This window comes from Hylobates moloch, unplaced genomic scaffold (genome assembly GCF_009828535.3).
Source record: "Hylobates moloch isolate HMO894 unplaced genomic scaffold, HMol_V3 SCAFFOLD_10, whole genome shotgun sequence".
Classification (NCBI taxonomy): Eukaryota; Metazoa; Chordata; class Mammalia; order Primates; family Hylobatidae; genus Hylobates; species Hylobates moloch.
Window position 1 is genome coordinate 5,574,025 of NW_026652285.1, and position 13,567 is coordinate 5,587,591.

A 13,567-nucleotide genomic window follows, 5' to 3' on the forward strand; every position below is an offset into this window, starting at 1 on the left:
TGGAGTACAGTGGCGCCGTCTCGGCCCACTGCAACCTCAGCCTCCTGAGTAGCTGGGACTGCAGGCGCACACCACCACGCCCGGCTAATTTTTGTATTTTTAGTAGAGACGTGGTTTCACCCTCTTGGCCAGGATGGTCTCGATTTCCTGACCTCGTGATCCACCCGCCTCGGCCTCCCAAAGTGCTGGGATTACAGGCGTGAGCCACCACGCCCAGCCACAAAGAACTTTTCATATCATTGGGTGGAGTTTTCACAGAAGCAGCAGCGCCAACTCTTGCAAAAGACTGTAATTCTTACTGTATTATTTATTGCATCTTCCTATTGGAAAATAGCTTTAGACCCATCTTTTAGCCATATGAAGATGTGGTATGATATGAAGAAGTAAAAACCTCCCTAACCAAGAGAATTTGACAATATTAGAACACTTTTTTTTTTTTTTTTTTTGAGATGGAGTCTCGCTCTGTCGCCCAGGCTGGAGTGCAGTGACACAATCTCGGCTCACTGCAAGCTCCGCCTCCCGGGTTCACGCCATTCTCCTGCCTCAGCCTCTCCGAGTAGCTGGGACTACAGGGGCCCGCCACCACGCCCGGCTAATTTCTTTGTATTTTTAGTAGAGACAGGGTTTCACCATGGTCTCGATCTCCTGACCTTGTGATCCGCCCGCCTCGGCCTCCCAAAGTTCTGGGATTACAAGCGTGAGCCACCGTGCCCAGCCTAGAACATATTTCTTAACTAAAATAACACTTGCTAGCTAACCCTTAGCAGGAATGCTTCTTTTCATTCTTTATTGAATGAAACATTATTTAGCTCCTGCTGTATTCTAGATGCTGGGAAAACAAAGATGAATGAAATTTATCATACCCTTGAAAAGCTAACAGTCCAGCAGGATGACAAACATACAAGCAAAAATTACAATGAAATGTAATAAATTTTATAATAAAGATGTGTATAAACTGCTATAGAAGTGCCAAAGAGATGACATTTCAGCCAGTATAAATTCTGTAAGGAGGCTGGGCATGGTGCCTCACACCTGTAATCCCAGCACTCTGGGAGGATGAAGCGGGTGGATCACTTGAGGTAAGGAGTTCAAGACCAGCCTGGCCAACATGGCAAAATCCCATCTCTACTAAAATACAAAAATTATCTGGGTGTGGCGGCATGCCCCTGTAATCCCAGGTACTCAAGAGGCTGAAGCAGGATAATTGCTTGAACCCAGGAGGCGGAGGTGGCATTGAGCCGAGATCACACCATTGCACTCCAGCCCGGGTGACAGAGCGAGACTCTGTCCCCCAAAAAAAAAAAAAAATTCCAGAAGGACAAAGACTATGCTGGTATTGTTCAGGATTGTGTGCCAGCACCTAGCATAGTACTTGGTGGATTATAAGCACTCAGCTAATATCTGTAAGATAAAGTAACAGAATCTTGAAGGCTAGGTATAAGTTGACTTGGAAGAGGATACTCTGAACAGAAGGAAAGGCTGATAGAAAAAACAGAAAGTATTTGATGTTTAGTATACCTGGAAGTACTAACCGCTAGTCACTAGAAGAGACTATGGCAAAGGGCCATTAGAGCTAAGTTGTGAAAAATTTTGAAAGGCATGCTAAGGAATTTAATTTTGTCAGTAAAGGAATCTTCAAATACTTTTAAGCAAGGGAATATCTAGATCTCATTTTGTTTTAAAGTATCAGTTCTGGTAACAATATGGAAAATGAACCAGCAAGGAGAAAGACTGAAGGCAGGAGAATCATTGAAGGAACACTCAGCAAACCCAAACTAAGAAACATTCTCCAAAACGACTGACTTGGACTCTTCAAAATTATAAATATGAAGAAGCAAATACATAAATAAAAAAAGCTGGAGAATTGTTATGAATTAAAGAGGACTAAAAAGACACTACGGCTAAATGCGTTGTGGAACCAGGGTGGGAGAAGCTATAAGGGATATTGAGACAATTGGGGCAATCCGAATATGTGCTGTTTATTAGATCATATCATAACAAGGTTAAATTTCCTGACTGTGATTGTGGTTTTGTTGGAAAATTTCCATGTTTGTGTTAGAAAACAAAAGCTAAAGTATCTAAGAGTAAAGTATCATAATGTCTGCAACTAAATCTATTCAATCCAAAACTAAAAAAATTTATATGTGTATATATTTATACATACATACAGAAACAGTGCGTGTACAAAGACGGCAATTGACAATTGGTAAATCTAGGTGAATTGTATATGAGTGCTTATTATACTATTGTAAATTTTTTATTTCCTGAAGCCTTGAAATTTTTCTAAGTAAAAACAGTAAAGGAAAATAGACAATAGTGAAAGACAAAAATGAAAAAAGTGAAGGCAACTGAAGTTAGAGGACAGAACAGAGGCGGATGGTAAGGAGAAGAGACAGGGTAAATTAATCAGAGAAATATTTCTGATTCATACTCACATTGGCCCACACCCAGGTGTGGCGTGCACCCAGTGCACACGGCGTGATCTTGGCTCACTGCAACCTCCACCTCCTAGGTTCAAGTGATTCTTCTGCCTCAGCCTCCCGAGTAGCTGGCATTACAGCACACTCCACGCCTGGCTAATTTTTTTATTTTCAGTAGAGACAGGGTTTCACCCTGTTGGTCAGGCTGGTCTCGAACTCCTGACCTCAGGTGATCCACTCACCTCAGTCTCCCAAAGTGCTGGGATTACAGGTGTGAGCCACCATGCCCAGCCTCCCACACCCTCTTTTTTTATAACCCTCTACTCCAAGAGGAGCTCCATTGTCTCTGCAGTCTTTTCACCTTCCTGGCCATGCCTTTTCTAGTTCTTTCTCTACCCACTCCTTATACATGGTGTTTCTCAAAGTTTGGTAATCAGCTCACAGATCTTTTCACTCCACATATTTCTCTGGGTAATTTCACCCATTTCTAGTGTTGTTATTTTCTCTAGCTACCTATATACTTATGAGTGCAGTATTTCTCTAGTATATTTCCCCTGAACTTCTGACTTTGAACATAGAACATAAGCAGTTAGATGTATTTAGATACCGTACTGTCACTCCTATAATCAGGTCGTCATCCCCTAGACAGTTGCAATAGGTTTGTAAGTGGTCTCTTTGCCTTCAGTCATGGTCCCATAAATCCAGTTTCCACAATGCTGCCAAACCATTCTTTCTAAAGAACAAATATGAGCATGACAATTATCTGCTTAAAATCCATTATTGTTTCTAATGTCTTGGTCCTTATCCACCCTCCAGCTTCATCACTCATTGCCCCCTGACAAAACTTTATGTTGCAGGATATGCTTTAGTCACACTGAGTCTTGTCTGAATCCCCTGACATACCTTTCTGTGAAATGTTTCCATGTTATTCCCTCTGATGAGATGAGTCCTCCCCAGGCCCACCTTAACCTAGCCCTTTCATCAAAGCTCAGCTTAGGCAAAACCTTTGACAGAAACCTCAACCCTTATGGGAGAATTATGTACCCTTGCTTTATTTCTCCATTAATGTCATATACATATCCCATCATAACCCATACCATATTGTATACCTGTTTACTTTCTGCTTACCCATCTTTCCCCACTATAAACTCTTGGAGGGCAGGAATGTGTCTTATTCATTTTCATAGCAAGTTATCACCATATGTTGTTGAATTAAACTTCTGTATTTTAAAAAATCTGATATAGTAATCTCAAGCAGCAAAAAAAAAAAAAAAGAATCAAAGAATAATAATGATAATAATGATAAAACTTATTGCCTGCCAGGCACTGTAAATACTTTACATGATTTACTCATGTACTCCTCAAAACTCTGAAGTAAGTTCCTATTAATATTATTATTTCACAGGGAAGGAAACTGACACAGAAAGGCTAAGAATCTCTTGAAGGTCATAAATAAGAAGTTATGACAGTATAGTAGAGCCATGATTTGAACCTGTGCAGTATAACTCCCTGGTCCTCATCCTTAACCCCTACAGTATACTTCCTCTTGTTTTTTTGTTTGGTTGGTTGGTTTCGGTTTTGGTTTGGGGTTTTTTTTTTAGACTGAACCTCATTCTAATTTTTATATTTTTAGTAGAAATGGGGTTTAACTGTGTTGGCCAGTCTGGTCTCGAACTCGACCTCAAGTGATCTACCCACCTCGGCCTCCCAAAGTGCTGGGATTACAGGCGTGAGCCACCGTGCCCAGCCTATAATATGGCCTTTATTATTGTTTGATTTGTTATCAAGAGCTCCAGATGTACCAGTTTTCTGGTTCCTTAGTCTAGAAATCTTTTTTTAATGAAAAGAAGATGTAAGTAAAAATGAGAGTAATTTCTAGAGATCATAGAGTTATTTAGGATATTTATGTTGTTTTTGTCTTTTTTTTGGAAACAGTTTCTCGCTCTGTCTTCCAGGCTGGAGTGCAGTGGTGCAGTCATGGGTCACTGCAGCCTCAAGCTCCTGTGCTCACGTGAGCCTCCCACCTCCCCCTTCAAAGTGGCTAGGACTGTAGGTGGGCCACCATGCCGCGATTTTTTTTTTTTTTCTCATTTTCATGGAGTTGGGACTCTCACTATGTTGCCCAGAGTGGTCTCAAACTCCTGGGCTAAAGGGATCCTCCCACCTCCACCTCAGCCTCCCAAAGTGCTGGGGATTACAGCACTTTGAACCACCGCCTTTTGCCTATATATTTATGTTTCTAATGATTTTTCAGATTATTTGAGAAAGCAGTGTAAGAAAAAAATTAGTTTAAAAAATACATAGGCCAGGCATGGTGGCTCATGCCTATAATCCTAGTACTTTGGGAGGCCGAGGCAGGCAGATCACCTGAGCTCAGGAGTTCAAGACCAGCCAGGCCAACATGGCGAAACCCCAACTCTACTAAAAATACAAAAATTAGCTGGGCGTGGTAGTGTGTGCCTGTAGTCCCAGCTACTCAGGAGACTGAGGCAGGAGAATCGCTTGAACTCGGGAGGCAGAGGTTGCAGTGAGCCAAGATCATGCCACTGCACTCTAGCCTGGCCAGGCAACAGAGGGAGACTCCATCTCAAAAAAAAAAAAAAAACATAAAACAAAAAAACCACACACACACAAAACATAAGGGCCGAGTACAGTGGCTCACACCTGTAATTTCACCACTCTGGGAGGCCAAGGCCAGTAAATTGCTTGAGCTCAGGAGTTCGAGACAAGCCTAGGCAACATGGTGAAACCCTGTCTCAACTAAAAATACAAAAACCAGCTGGGCATGGTGGTACGCCCTTGTAGTTCCAGCTACTCAGGAGGCTGAGGCAGGAGGATTGCTTGAGTCCAGGAAGTCAAAGCTGCAGGGAGCTGAGATCACACCACTGCAATCCAGCGTGGGCAACAGAGCAAGACCCTGTCTCAAAACAAAAGGAAAAATGCTTTAAGGAATCACGAAGGAATGAGCTTCTATTCAATGTTAACAATTAAAATCCCACCTAATCCAGCAAAAAGAATTTGTAGGTCTCATTACCCTTTTGGAAAGGGGATAAGTATATGTATTTTAAGCTAAAGGAAGACTGCTATATACTCTTTCAATTTGGGCAGTTATCCTCTGGAAAGTACCTAATGCTTTTAATTAAGTAATGATACTAAAACAAACCTTAATTTTTTGTGTTCTAGTTTTGACTGAGGTAGAAATTTGCTATTCTCCACTTTCGCAAGAGCTGTGATTATTTTTGGATGGAACAACTAAATATCTAGGAATTATCTCAGACTGCATCTTTCTACCATGACAGATTTTGCATGGTTCCTTAATCCTCTGCATGTGCCAATTACTGTATTTAATTAGAAGGAGATTAGATAGAAGCACTAATAACCCAGGTCAGACACACACACACACACACACACACACAGAGAGAGAGAGAGAGAGAGAGAGAGAGAGAGAAGGAAACATGATTTAGTTCCTAGACATCTTTATCTTGAAAAATAATTCCCAAAATGACAGACATTGGCTTGTGTAGGACTCTTTAGAAATTTGAATGCATAGACACTGGAACAGCCACCAGGAAAGGACTAGAAAGAGATGGCCCTGTTTCAGAATGGTGGTACTCAACTTTTCCAGCTAATGGTACATACCAAAGTTTGAAAGTCAAATACAATACAAGCCTTATTATAATTAGAAAGAAATAACAAAAAAAAATGGCAGTCCAGTTTAAACCACCCCTCTGTAATCCTGACTCCCAATTGTCAGAGGCAACACTATTAAGTCTTGTAATTATTTCTTCTGGTATTTACCTCCATATTTCTAAGTAGCATTCATACTATTATTTCATGTTTTTTTTCAAGTTTAGACACTATATAAATTTAGACAAATACTGACTTCCATTCACTTTCTCTCCTTTTTTTTTTTTTTGAGACAGAGTTTCACTCTTGTTGCCCAGGCTGGAGTGCAATGGCGCGATCTCGGCTCACCGCAACCTCCACCTCCTGGGTTCAAACGATTCTTCTGCCTCAGCCTCCAAGTAGCTGGGATTACAGGCATGCACCACCGCGCCCGGCTAATTTTTTGTATTTTTAGTAGAGATGGGGTTTCACCATGTTAGCCAGGATGGTCTCGATCTCCTGACCTCATGATCTGCCCGCCTCGGCCTCCGAAAGTGCTGGGATTGCAGGAGTGAGCCACCGCGTCTGGTCTGGTTTTGTTTTGTTTGTTTATGTTTGTTTGTTTTGGAAACAAGATCTCCCTCTGTTGCCCAGGCTGGAGTGCAGTGGCACAATAATAGTTCACTGCAGCCTCAAACTCCTAGGTTCATGTGATCCTCCCAGCTCAGCCTCCTGAATAGCTGGGACTACAGGCTTGTGTTTTCAGTTAAAAAAAAATCAGGGCCGGGTGCAGTGGCTGACGCCTGTAATCCCAGCACTTTGGGAGGCCAAGGCAGGCCAGATCACTTGAGGTCGGGAGTTCCAGACCAGCCTGACCAGCATGGAGAAACCCTATCTCTACTAAAAATACAAAATTAGCCGGGTGTAGTGGCGCATGCCTGTAATCCCAGCTACTCAGGAGGCTGAGGCAGGAGAATCGCTTGAACCCAGGAGGCAGAGGTTGTGGTGAGCCGAGATCATGCCATTGCACTCCAGCCTGGGCAACAAGAGCAAAACTCTGTCTCAAAAAAAAAAAAAAAAAAAAAAATCCTTTCGACATCCCTTGTGTTTAATAATCCCTGCTTCACCTTCCTTCATTATTTCAGCAGGAAGAAAAAGTGATGTAATAAAGATGAAGTCAGCCAACTATGTTTTGATGTGTTTCCTAAGCCCCTAAGGACAATTAAGAAAAGCACCTTGTCAAACTGGGACCTGATAGTCCAATTAGATGTTATCAGGAATCTATTTCTAGAAGGGCTGTCGATATATGCGCTGCCACCATTTGCCATTAGGGGTGCCCTCTGCAAATCATGGAACCAAGCCAGTGCTCAGTTTTTACAACCTGCAGCAGGGTAGTGGGGGTTCATCAGCCAGTGGAATCTGAGAGCTGAGCAAGTATAGTGCTGCATACCAAGTGCTGAAAGGTTACTGAGTGAACAAAAGTGGAATGAATGTGTATTTTAAAGGCCAATTGTTCCCATTCAAATCTGAGTTTGAAGGGAAGGAGGCCCAGGCCTTGAGATCATTTTCAGTTCTGCTACTTGAATAACAACATCTTTGTTCCTCAAGTAGCAACAACTAAAAGCAGCAAAGCCTTTCTGGAACTTCAGCTCAAACTAGCTGTGACTTAATTTTCTTCAGAAAAGGATCCAGATTGAAATGTGAATATACTAGATAATGTTTTTGTTTTGTTTTTTCATTTTGTACCACAGCAAGAAGGACCCTTTTATTAAAGGTTTCCAGAATGTTCACTTGGTCACAATCAAGATAATGTTAACATATATTTAATGGTAATATATTTAATGTTAAATTGATCATTATGATATATACTTATATAGATATATGTTAGTGTATAGCATATTAGTATGTATAGCGTCTTAAAACATATATTTATATAAAAATATTTATTACATTCTTAAGTACAAAGCAGCTTTTATTCTCTTGATAATTCTTGATTATATCCTGACATTTGTATAAAAAATTCACTTTATTTCTACAGATCCTAATTTGCTGTTAGTGTATCAAGTGGCATTGCCACTTTTTATTTTTTTATTTTTTAAATTTTATTTTTATTATTTTAAAATTGACCTATAGGACCGGACGCGGTGGCTCACCCCTGTAATCCCAGCACTTTGGGAGGCCGAGGCAGGCGGATCACAAGGTCAGGAGATCGAGACGATCCTGGCTAACATGGTGAAACCCTGTCCCCACTAAAAATACAAAAAATTAGCCAGGCGTGGATGGTGGGCATCTGTAGTCCCAGCTACTCGGGAGGCTGAGGCAGGAGAATGGCGTGAACCCAGGAGGCGGAGCTTGCAGTGAGCCAAGATCGCGCCACTGCACTCCAGCCTGGGTGACAGAGCGAGACTCTGTCTCTAAATAAATAAATTGACTAATAATAATTATACATATTTGTGGGGTACATAGTGATGTTTTGATACATACAATGTATAGTGAATAGATCAGGGTAGTTAGTATATTCATCATCTTCAACATGTCATTTATTTGTGTTAGTAAAATTCAATACACTTCTAGCTATTTAAAACTAAATAATATATTATTGTTAACTATAGTCATCCTACAGTGCCATAGAACACTAGAACTTATTCCTCCTATCTAGCTGTAATTTATTAATGGAAAGGGATCCCAATCCAGACCCCAAAAGAGGATTCTTGTACCTCGTGCAAGAAAAAATTCAGGACAAGTCCATAAAGGGCAAGCATGTTTATTAAGAAAGTAAAGGAATAAAAGAATGGCTATTCCATAGGCAGAGCAGTGGCATGGGCTGCTCAACTGAGTATACTTATATCTTGATTATATGCTAAACAAGGGGTGGATTATTCATGAGTTTTCTGGGGAAAGGGTGGGGATTTCCCAGAACTGAGGGTTCCTTCCCTTTTTAGACTACATAGGGTAACTTCTAGACATTACCATGGCATTTGTAAACTGTCTTGGCGCTGGTGGGAGTGTCTTTTAGCATGCAAATGCATTATAACTAGTGTATAATGAGCAGTAAGGACAATCAGAGGCCACTTTCATTGCTGTCTTGGTTTTGGCCATGTTCTTTACTGCGTCCTGTTTTATCAGAAGGGTCTTTGAGACCTGTATCTTGTGCCAACCTCCTATGTCACTGTGACAAAGAATGCCTAACCTCCTGGGAATGCAGCACAGTAGGTCTTAGCCTCATTTTACCCAACCCCTATTCAAGATTGAGTTGCTCTGGTTCAAATGCCCTATTTTGTATCCTTTAACAAATCTTTCCCTATTCCTCCTTCCTCCCCACCTTTCCCAGCCTCTAGTATCCTCTGTTCTACTAGGTAATGTTTTTATTTTATTTTATTTATTTATTTATCAGATGGAGTCTTGCTTTGTCACCCAGGCTGGAGTGCAGTGGCGTGATCTCGGCTCACTGCAACCTCTGCCTCCCGGGTTCAAGTGATTCTCCCACCTCAGCCTCCCCAGTAGCTGGGACCACAGGCACCGTGCCACCATGCCCAGCTAATTTTTGTATTTTTAATAGAGACAGGGTTTTGCCACGTTGGCCAGGCTGGTCTGGAACTCCCAGCCTCAAGTGATCTGCCCACCTCGGCCTCCCAAAGTGCTGGGATTACAGACGTGAGTCACTGCACCCAGCCGGTGTTGTTTTTAAATGCTTTAAAATAACTGTTTTAAGGCCCATGCCTGTAATCCCAGCACTTTGGAATTATGCCACCAGTGTGGTCGCGTGTGCCTGTGATCCCAACTACTTGGGAGGCTGAGGCGGGAGAATCATTTGAACCTGGGAGGTGGAGGTTGCAGTGAGCTGAGATCACGCTACTGCACTCCAGCCTGGGTGACAGAGCTAGACTGTGCCTCAAAAAATAAAATAACTGTTTTAAAACACCCATGTCTTAGATTTGGGGTAATTGTTATTTCATTTTACAGTATATTGCCTATTTAATCTAGTGTCACACCACAGCATATTAGAAAGAACATGGAAGACTTACAGGTTTGGACTTATTGCATTGCATTGACAGATTGTCTAATCTTTTTTATCCTCAGTTTATTCTGTGAAAACGGGAATAAAAATCCTTGTCAGGGATAATACCTTGCAGGATGATAAGGGTTAACTGAAAAGATGTATGTGAAGATACCTAACAGTAAAGGAGTATTGAATAAATGGTTAATGTTGTTTCCTTATCTCACTACAATTCCACCTGTCACAGTGGATGCTCAGTAGATGCTGTTGGTAAAGAAACATATTCTTTCTTTTTTTTTTTTTTTTTTGAGGCGGAGTTTTCGCTCTTGTTGCCCAGGCGGGAGTGCAATGGCGTGATCTCAGCTCACCACAACCTCCACCTCCCAAGTTCAAGCAATTCTCCTACCTCAGCCTCCCGAATAGCTGGGATTACAGACATGCACCACCAGGCCCGGCTAATTTTGTATTTTTAGTAGAGATGGGGTTTCTCCATGTTGGTCAGGCTGGTCTCGAACTCCTGACCTCAGGTGATTCACCACCTCAGCCTCCCAAAGTGCTGAGATTGCAGGCATGAGCCACCACGCCTGGCCAACATATTATTTTAATAACTGACTATAACCCAACTACAGCCATTTTCGCTACTATAAAGAAAGAAAAATTCATTTAACTTAATGAAGAAAAGCAACACAAGCAAAACAAACTTAGTAATATAATGCCAAGACCAAGATCTCTCCAGAGATAGTTTAAATCTGGGTTTACATTTTCCCCTACTTCAGGGCTCTTCTGGGATGCTGGTAGTGACCTATTTCTTAACCAAGATGGTGGTTAAAAGAGTGTGTTCATGGTATGATAATTCATTGAACTATACACTTAAGATTTGTGTACTTTCTATATGTATATATTATTCTTCAATTAAAAATGTAAAAAAATTTCTCTGCAGAAATCATGCCCAAGTTCAAACAACGAAGACGAAAGCTAAAAGTCAAAGCCAAAAGATTATTCAAAAAAAAAGAAGCCTCTCACTTTCAGTCCAAGTTAATTACACCTCCTCCTCCACCACCCTCACCAGAAAGGTAAGGCATAATGTGGAATAAAAAAAATATTAGAGAGATCTGATCAGTTTAAGATAGAGTTTCCAGATTTAGCAAAAAAAAATAGAAGGCAGGGCCGGGTGCAGTCATTCATTCCTGTAATCCCAGCACTTTGGGAGGCCGAGGTGGGTGGATTACCTGAGGTCAGGAGTTCGAGATCAGCCTGGCCAATGTGGCGAAACCCTGTCTCTACTAAAACTACCAAAATTAGCCTGCGTGGTGGTGAGCAACTGTAATCCTAGCTTCTCGGGAGACTTAGGCAGGAGAATTGCTTGAACCCGGGAGGCAGAGGTTGCAGTGAGCCGAGATCGCACCACTGCACTCAAGCCTGGGCAAAAGAACGAGACTCCGTCTCAAAAGAAAAAAAAAGTAACATACAAACATGCCAATACAAGGTAAAAAATTACATCTGAATTCTCACATTTCAAAAACATACAGTAAACATCAAATAAAAATTTATTTTTATAAGAATTTAGGGGAACTATCATGTAGCTATAAGTGTAATAGATATATTAAGTATCATAGATAAAAAGAGTGCTCCCTTCAGCAGCACATGTAATCATAGATACAAAGATTTAAAGATAAAAGATTTAGGATAAAAAGAACCCTCTCTTAAAAAGGAAAACAAAATTATATTTATGTGTATATAGCAGCTATAACACCAATCTCACAACTTTATAGGAACAGTATCTATTCGAAAATACCAGTATTTTCAAAATACTTAAAATAAATGTAGTAATAATTCTATGCCCATCTTTTTCAAAATAAACCAATAAAATATATAGTCTATATTAGACATGTTAGTATATATCTAAGACATGTTAAAAATTACAACTGAATTCTCACAATTCAGTCACAAATCTAAACAGCAAATAAAAATTTCTATGACAGGAACTTAGGGGAACTACCAATAGCTATAAATAGAAGAGATTATTATGTAAGTATCATAGATAAAAAGTGTACTCGCTTCAGGGGCACATATAATAATACGAAAAACATTTAAAGATAATAAAAGATTTAGGATAAAAAGGATTGTCTGTTAAAATGAAAATTATCTTTATATATGTATATATAACAGCTATAACTCATCAAAAAATCTACAGGAACAGCATATTTTCAAAAGTACAACAATTTCAAAACTGTTTGAAGTAAACCTATTAATAATTTGATGGCCAACATTTTCCAAAGAAACCAATAAATGCATAGTGTGCATGAAGCTATCTGTTACAATCTATGGCACTCATATTTTACAAAGAAGTCTGTGCTAATCTGAGTATCTGCACTGTGCCTTCAAATGCTCTTGGACTGTGGCAACCAAGTCCATAGGAAACAGGACCTCCAGGTTCCGCCCCAGGGAGGTTGGAATTAAGCAATATAAAAAGAGAGGTGGTGGCAGGAAGGGGTGGAACCAGAAACACCCCTGGTTTCTCACTGTTCTCTATGGATTCCTAGAAGTTGAGAGGTGACAGCGTGCTGGCAGCTATGGCAGTCCTCGCTCGCTCTCCATGCCTCCACAGCCTGGGCGCCCACTCTGGCCGTGCTTGAGGAGCCCTTCAGTCCGCCGCTGCACTGTGGGAGCCCCTTTCTGGGCTGGCCAAGGCCGGAGCCAGCTCCCTCAGCTTGCGGGGAGGTGTGGAGGAAGAGGTATGGGCGGGAACCGGGGCTCCGCGCAGCGCTTGCAGGCCAGCTAGTTCTGGGTGGGCGTGGCTTGGCCCCCACACTGAGCAGCTGGCCACCCCGGCCGGCCCCGGGCAGTGAGGGTCTTAGCACCCAGGGCAGCAGCTGCGGAGGGTGTGCAGGGTCCCCCAGCAGTGCTGGCCCACTGGCGCTGTGCTCAATTTCTCGCCAGGCCTCAGCTGCCTCCCCGCGGGGCAGGGCTCAGGACCTGCAGCCCACCATGCCTGAGTCTCCCCTGCCACCGTGGGCTTCTGCGCCACCTGAGTCTCCCTGAAGAGCACCGCCCCCTGCTCCACAGCGCTGGTCCCATGACCGCCCAAGGGCTGAGGAGTGTGGGCACATGGCCCGGGGCTGGCAGGCAGCTCCATCTGCGCCCTCTCCCCGTGCAAGATCCACTGGGTGAAGCCAGCTGGGCTCCTGAGTCTAGTGGGGACTTGGAGAATCTTTATGTCTAGCTAAGGGATTGTGAATGCAACAGTTGGCACTCTGTATCTAGCTCAAGGTTTGTAAATACACCAATTGGCACTCTGTATCTAGCTCAAGGTTTGCAAACACACCAATCAGCACTCTGTGTCTAGCTCAGGGTTTATAAATACATCAATTGACACTGTATCTAGCTAATCTAGTGAGGACATGGAGAACTTTTGTGTCTAGCTCAGGGATTGTAAACACACCAATCAGCACCCTGTCAAAATGGACCAATCAGCTCTCTGTAAAACAGATCAGTCGGCTCTCTGTAAAATGGACCAATCAGCAGGATGTGGGTGGGGCCAGAT

At 42.1% G+C, this 13,567-nt stretch overlaps 1 protein-coding gene across 1 annotated transcript in view; it reads left to right on the forward strand.

Moving 5' to 3' along the window:
• Positions 1–13,567, forward strand: part of PRR11 (proline rich 11) — a 46,427-nt gene that overhangs the window by 995 nt on the left and 31,865 nt on the right. The window contains exon 2 of the mRNA XM_032162858.2: positions 10,964–11,096. Coding sequence (XP_032018749.1) covers positions 10,969–11,096 — 128 coding nt within the window. The 5' untranslated portion in view covers positions 10,964–10,968. The remainder of the gene's footprint in view (positions 1–10,963; positions 11,097–13,567) is intronic.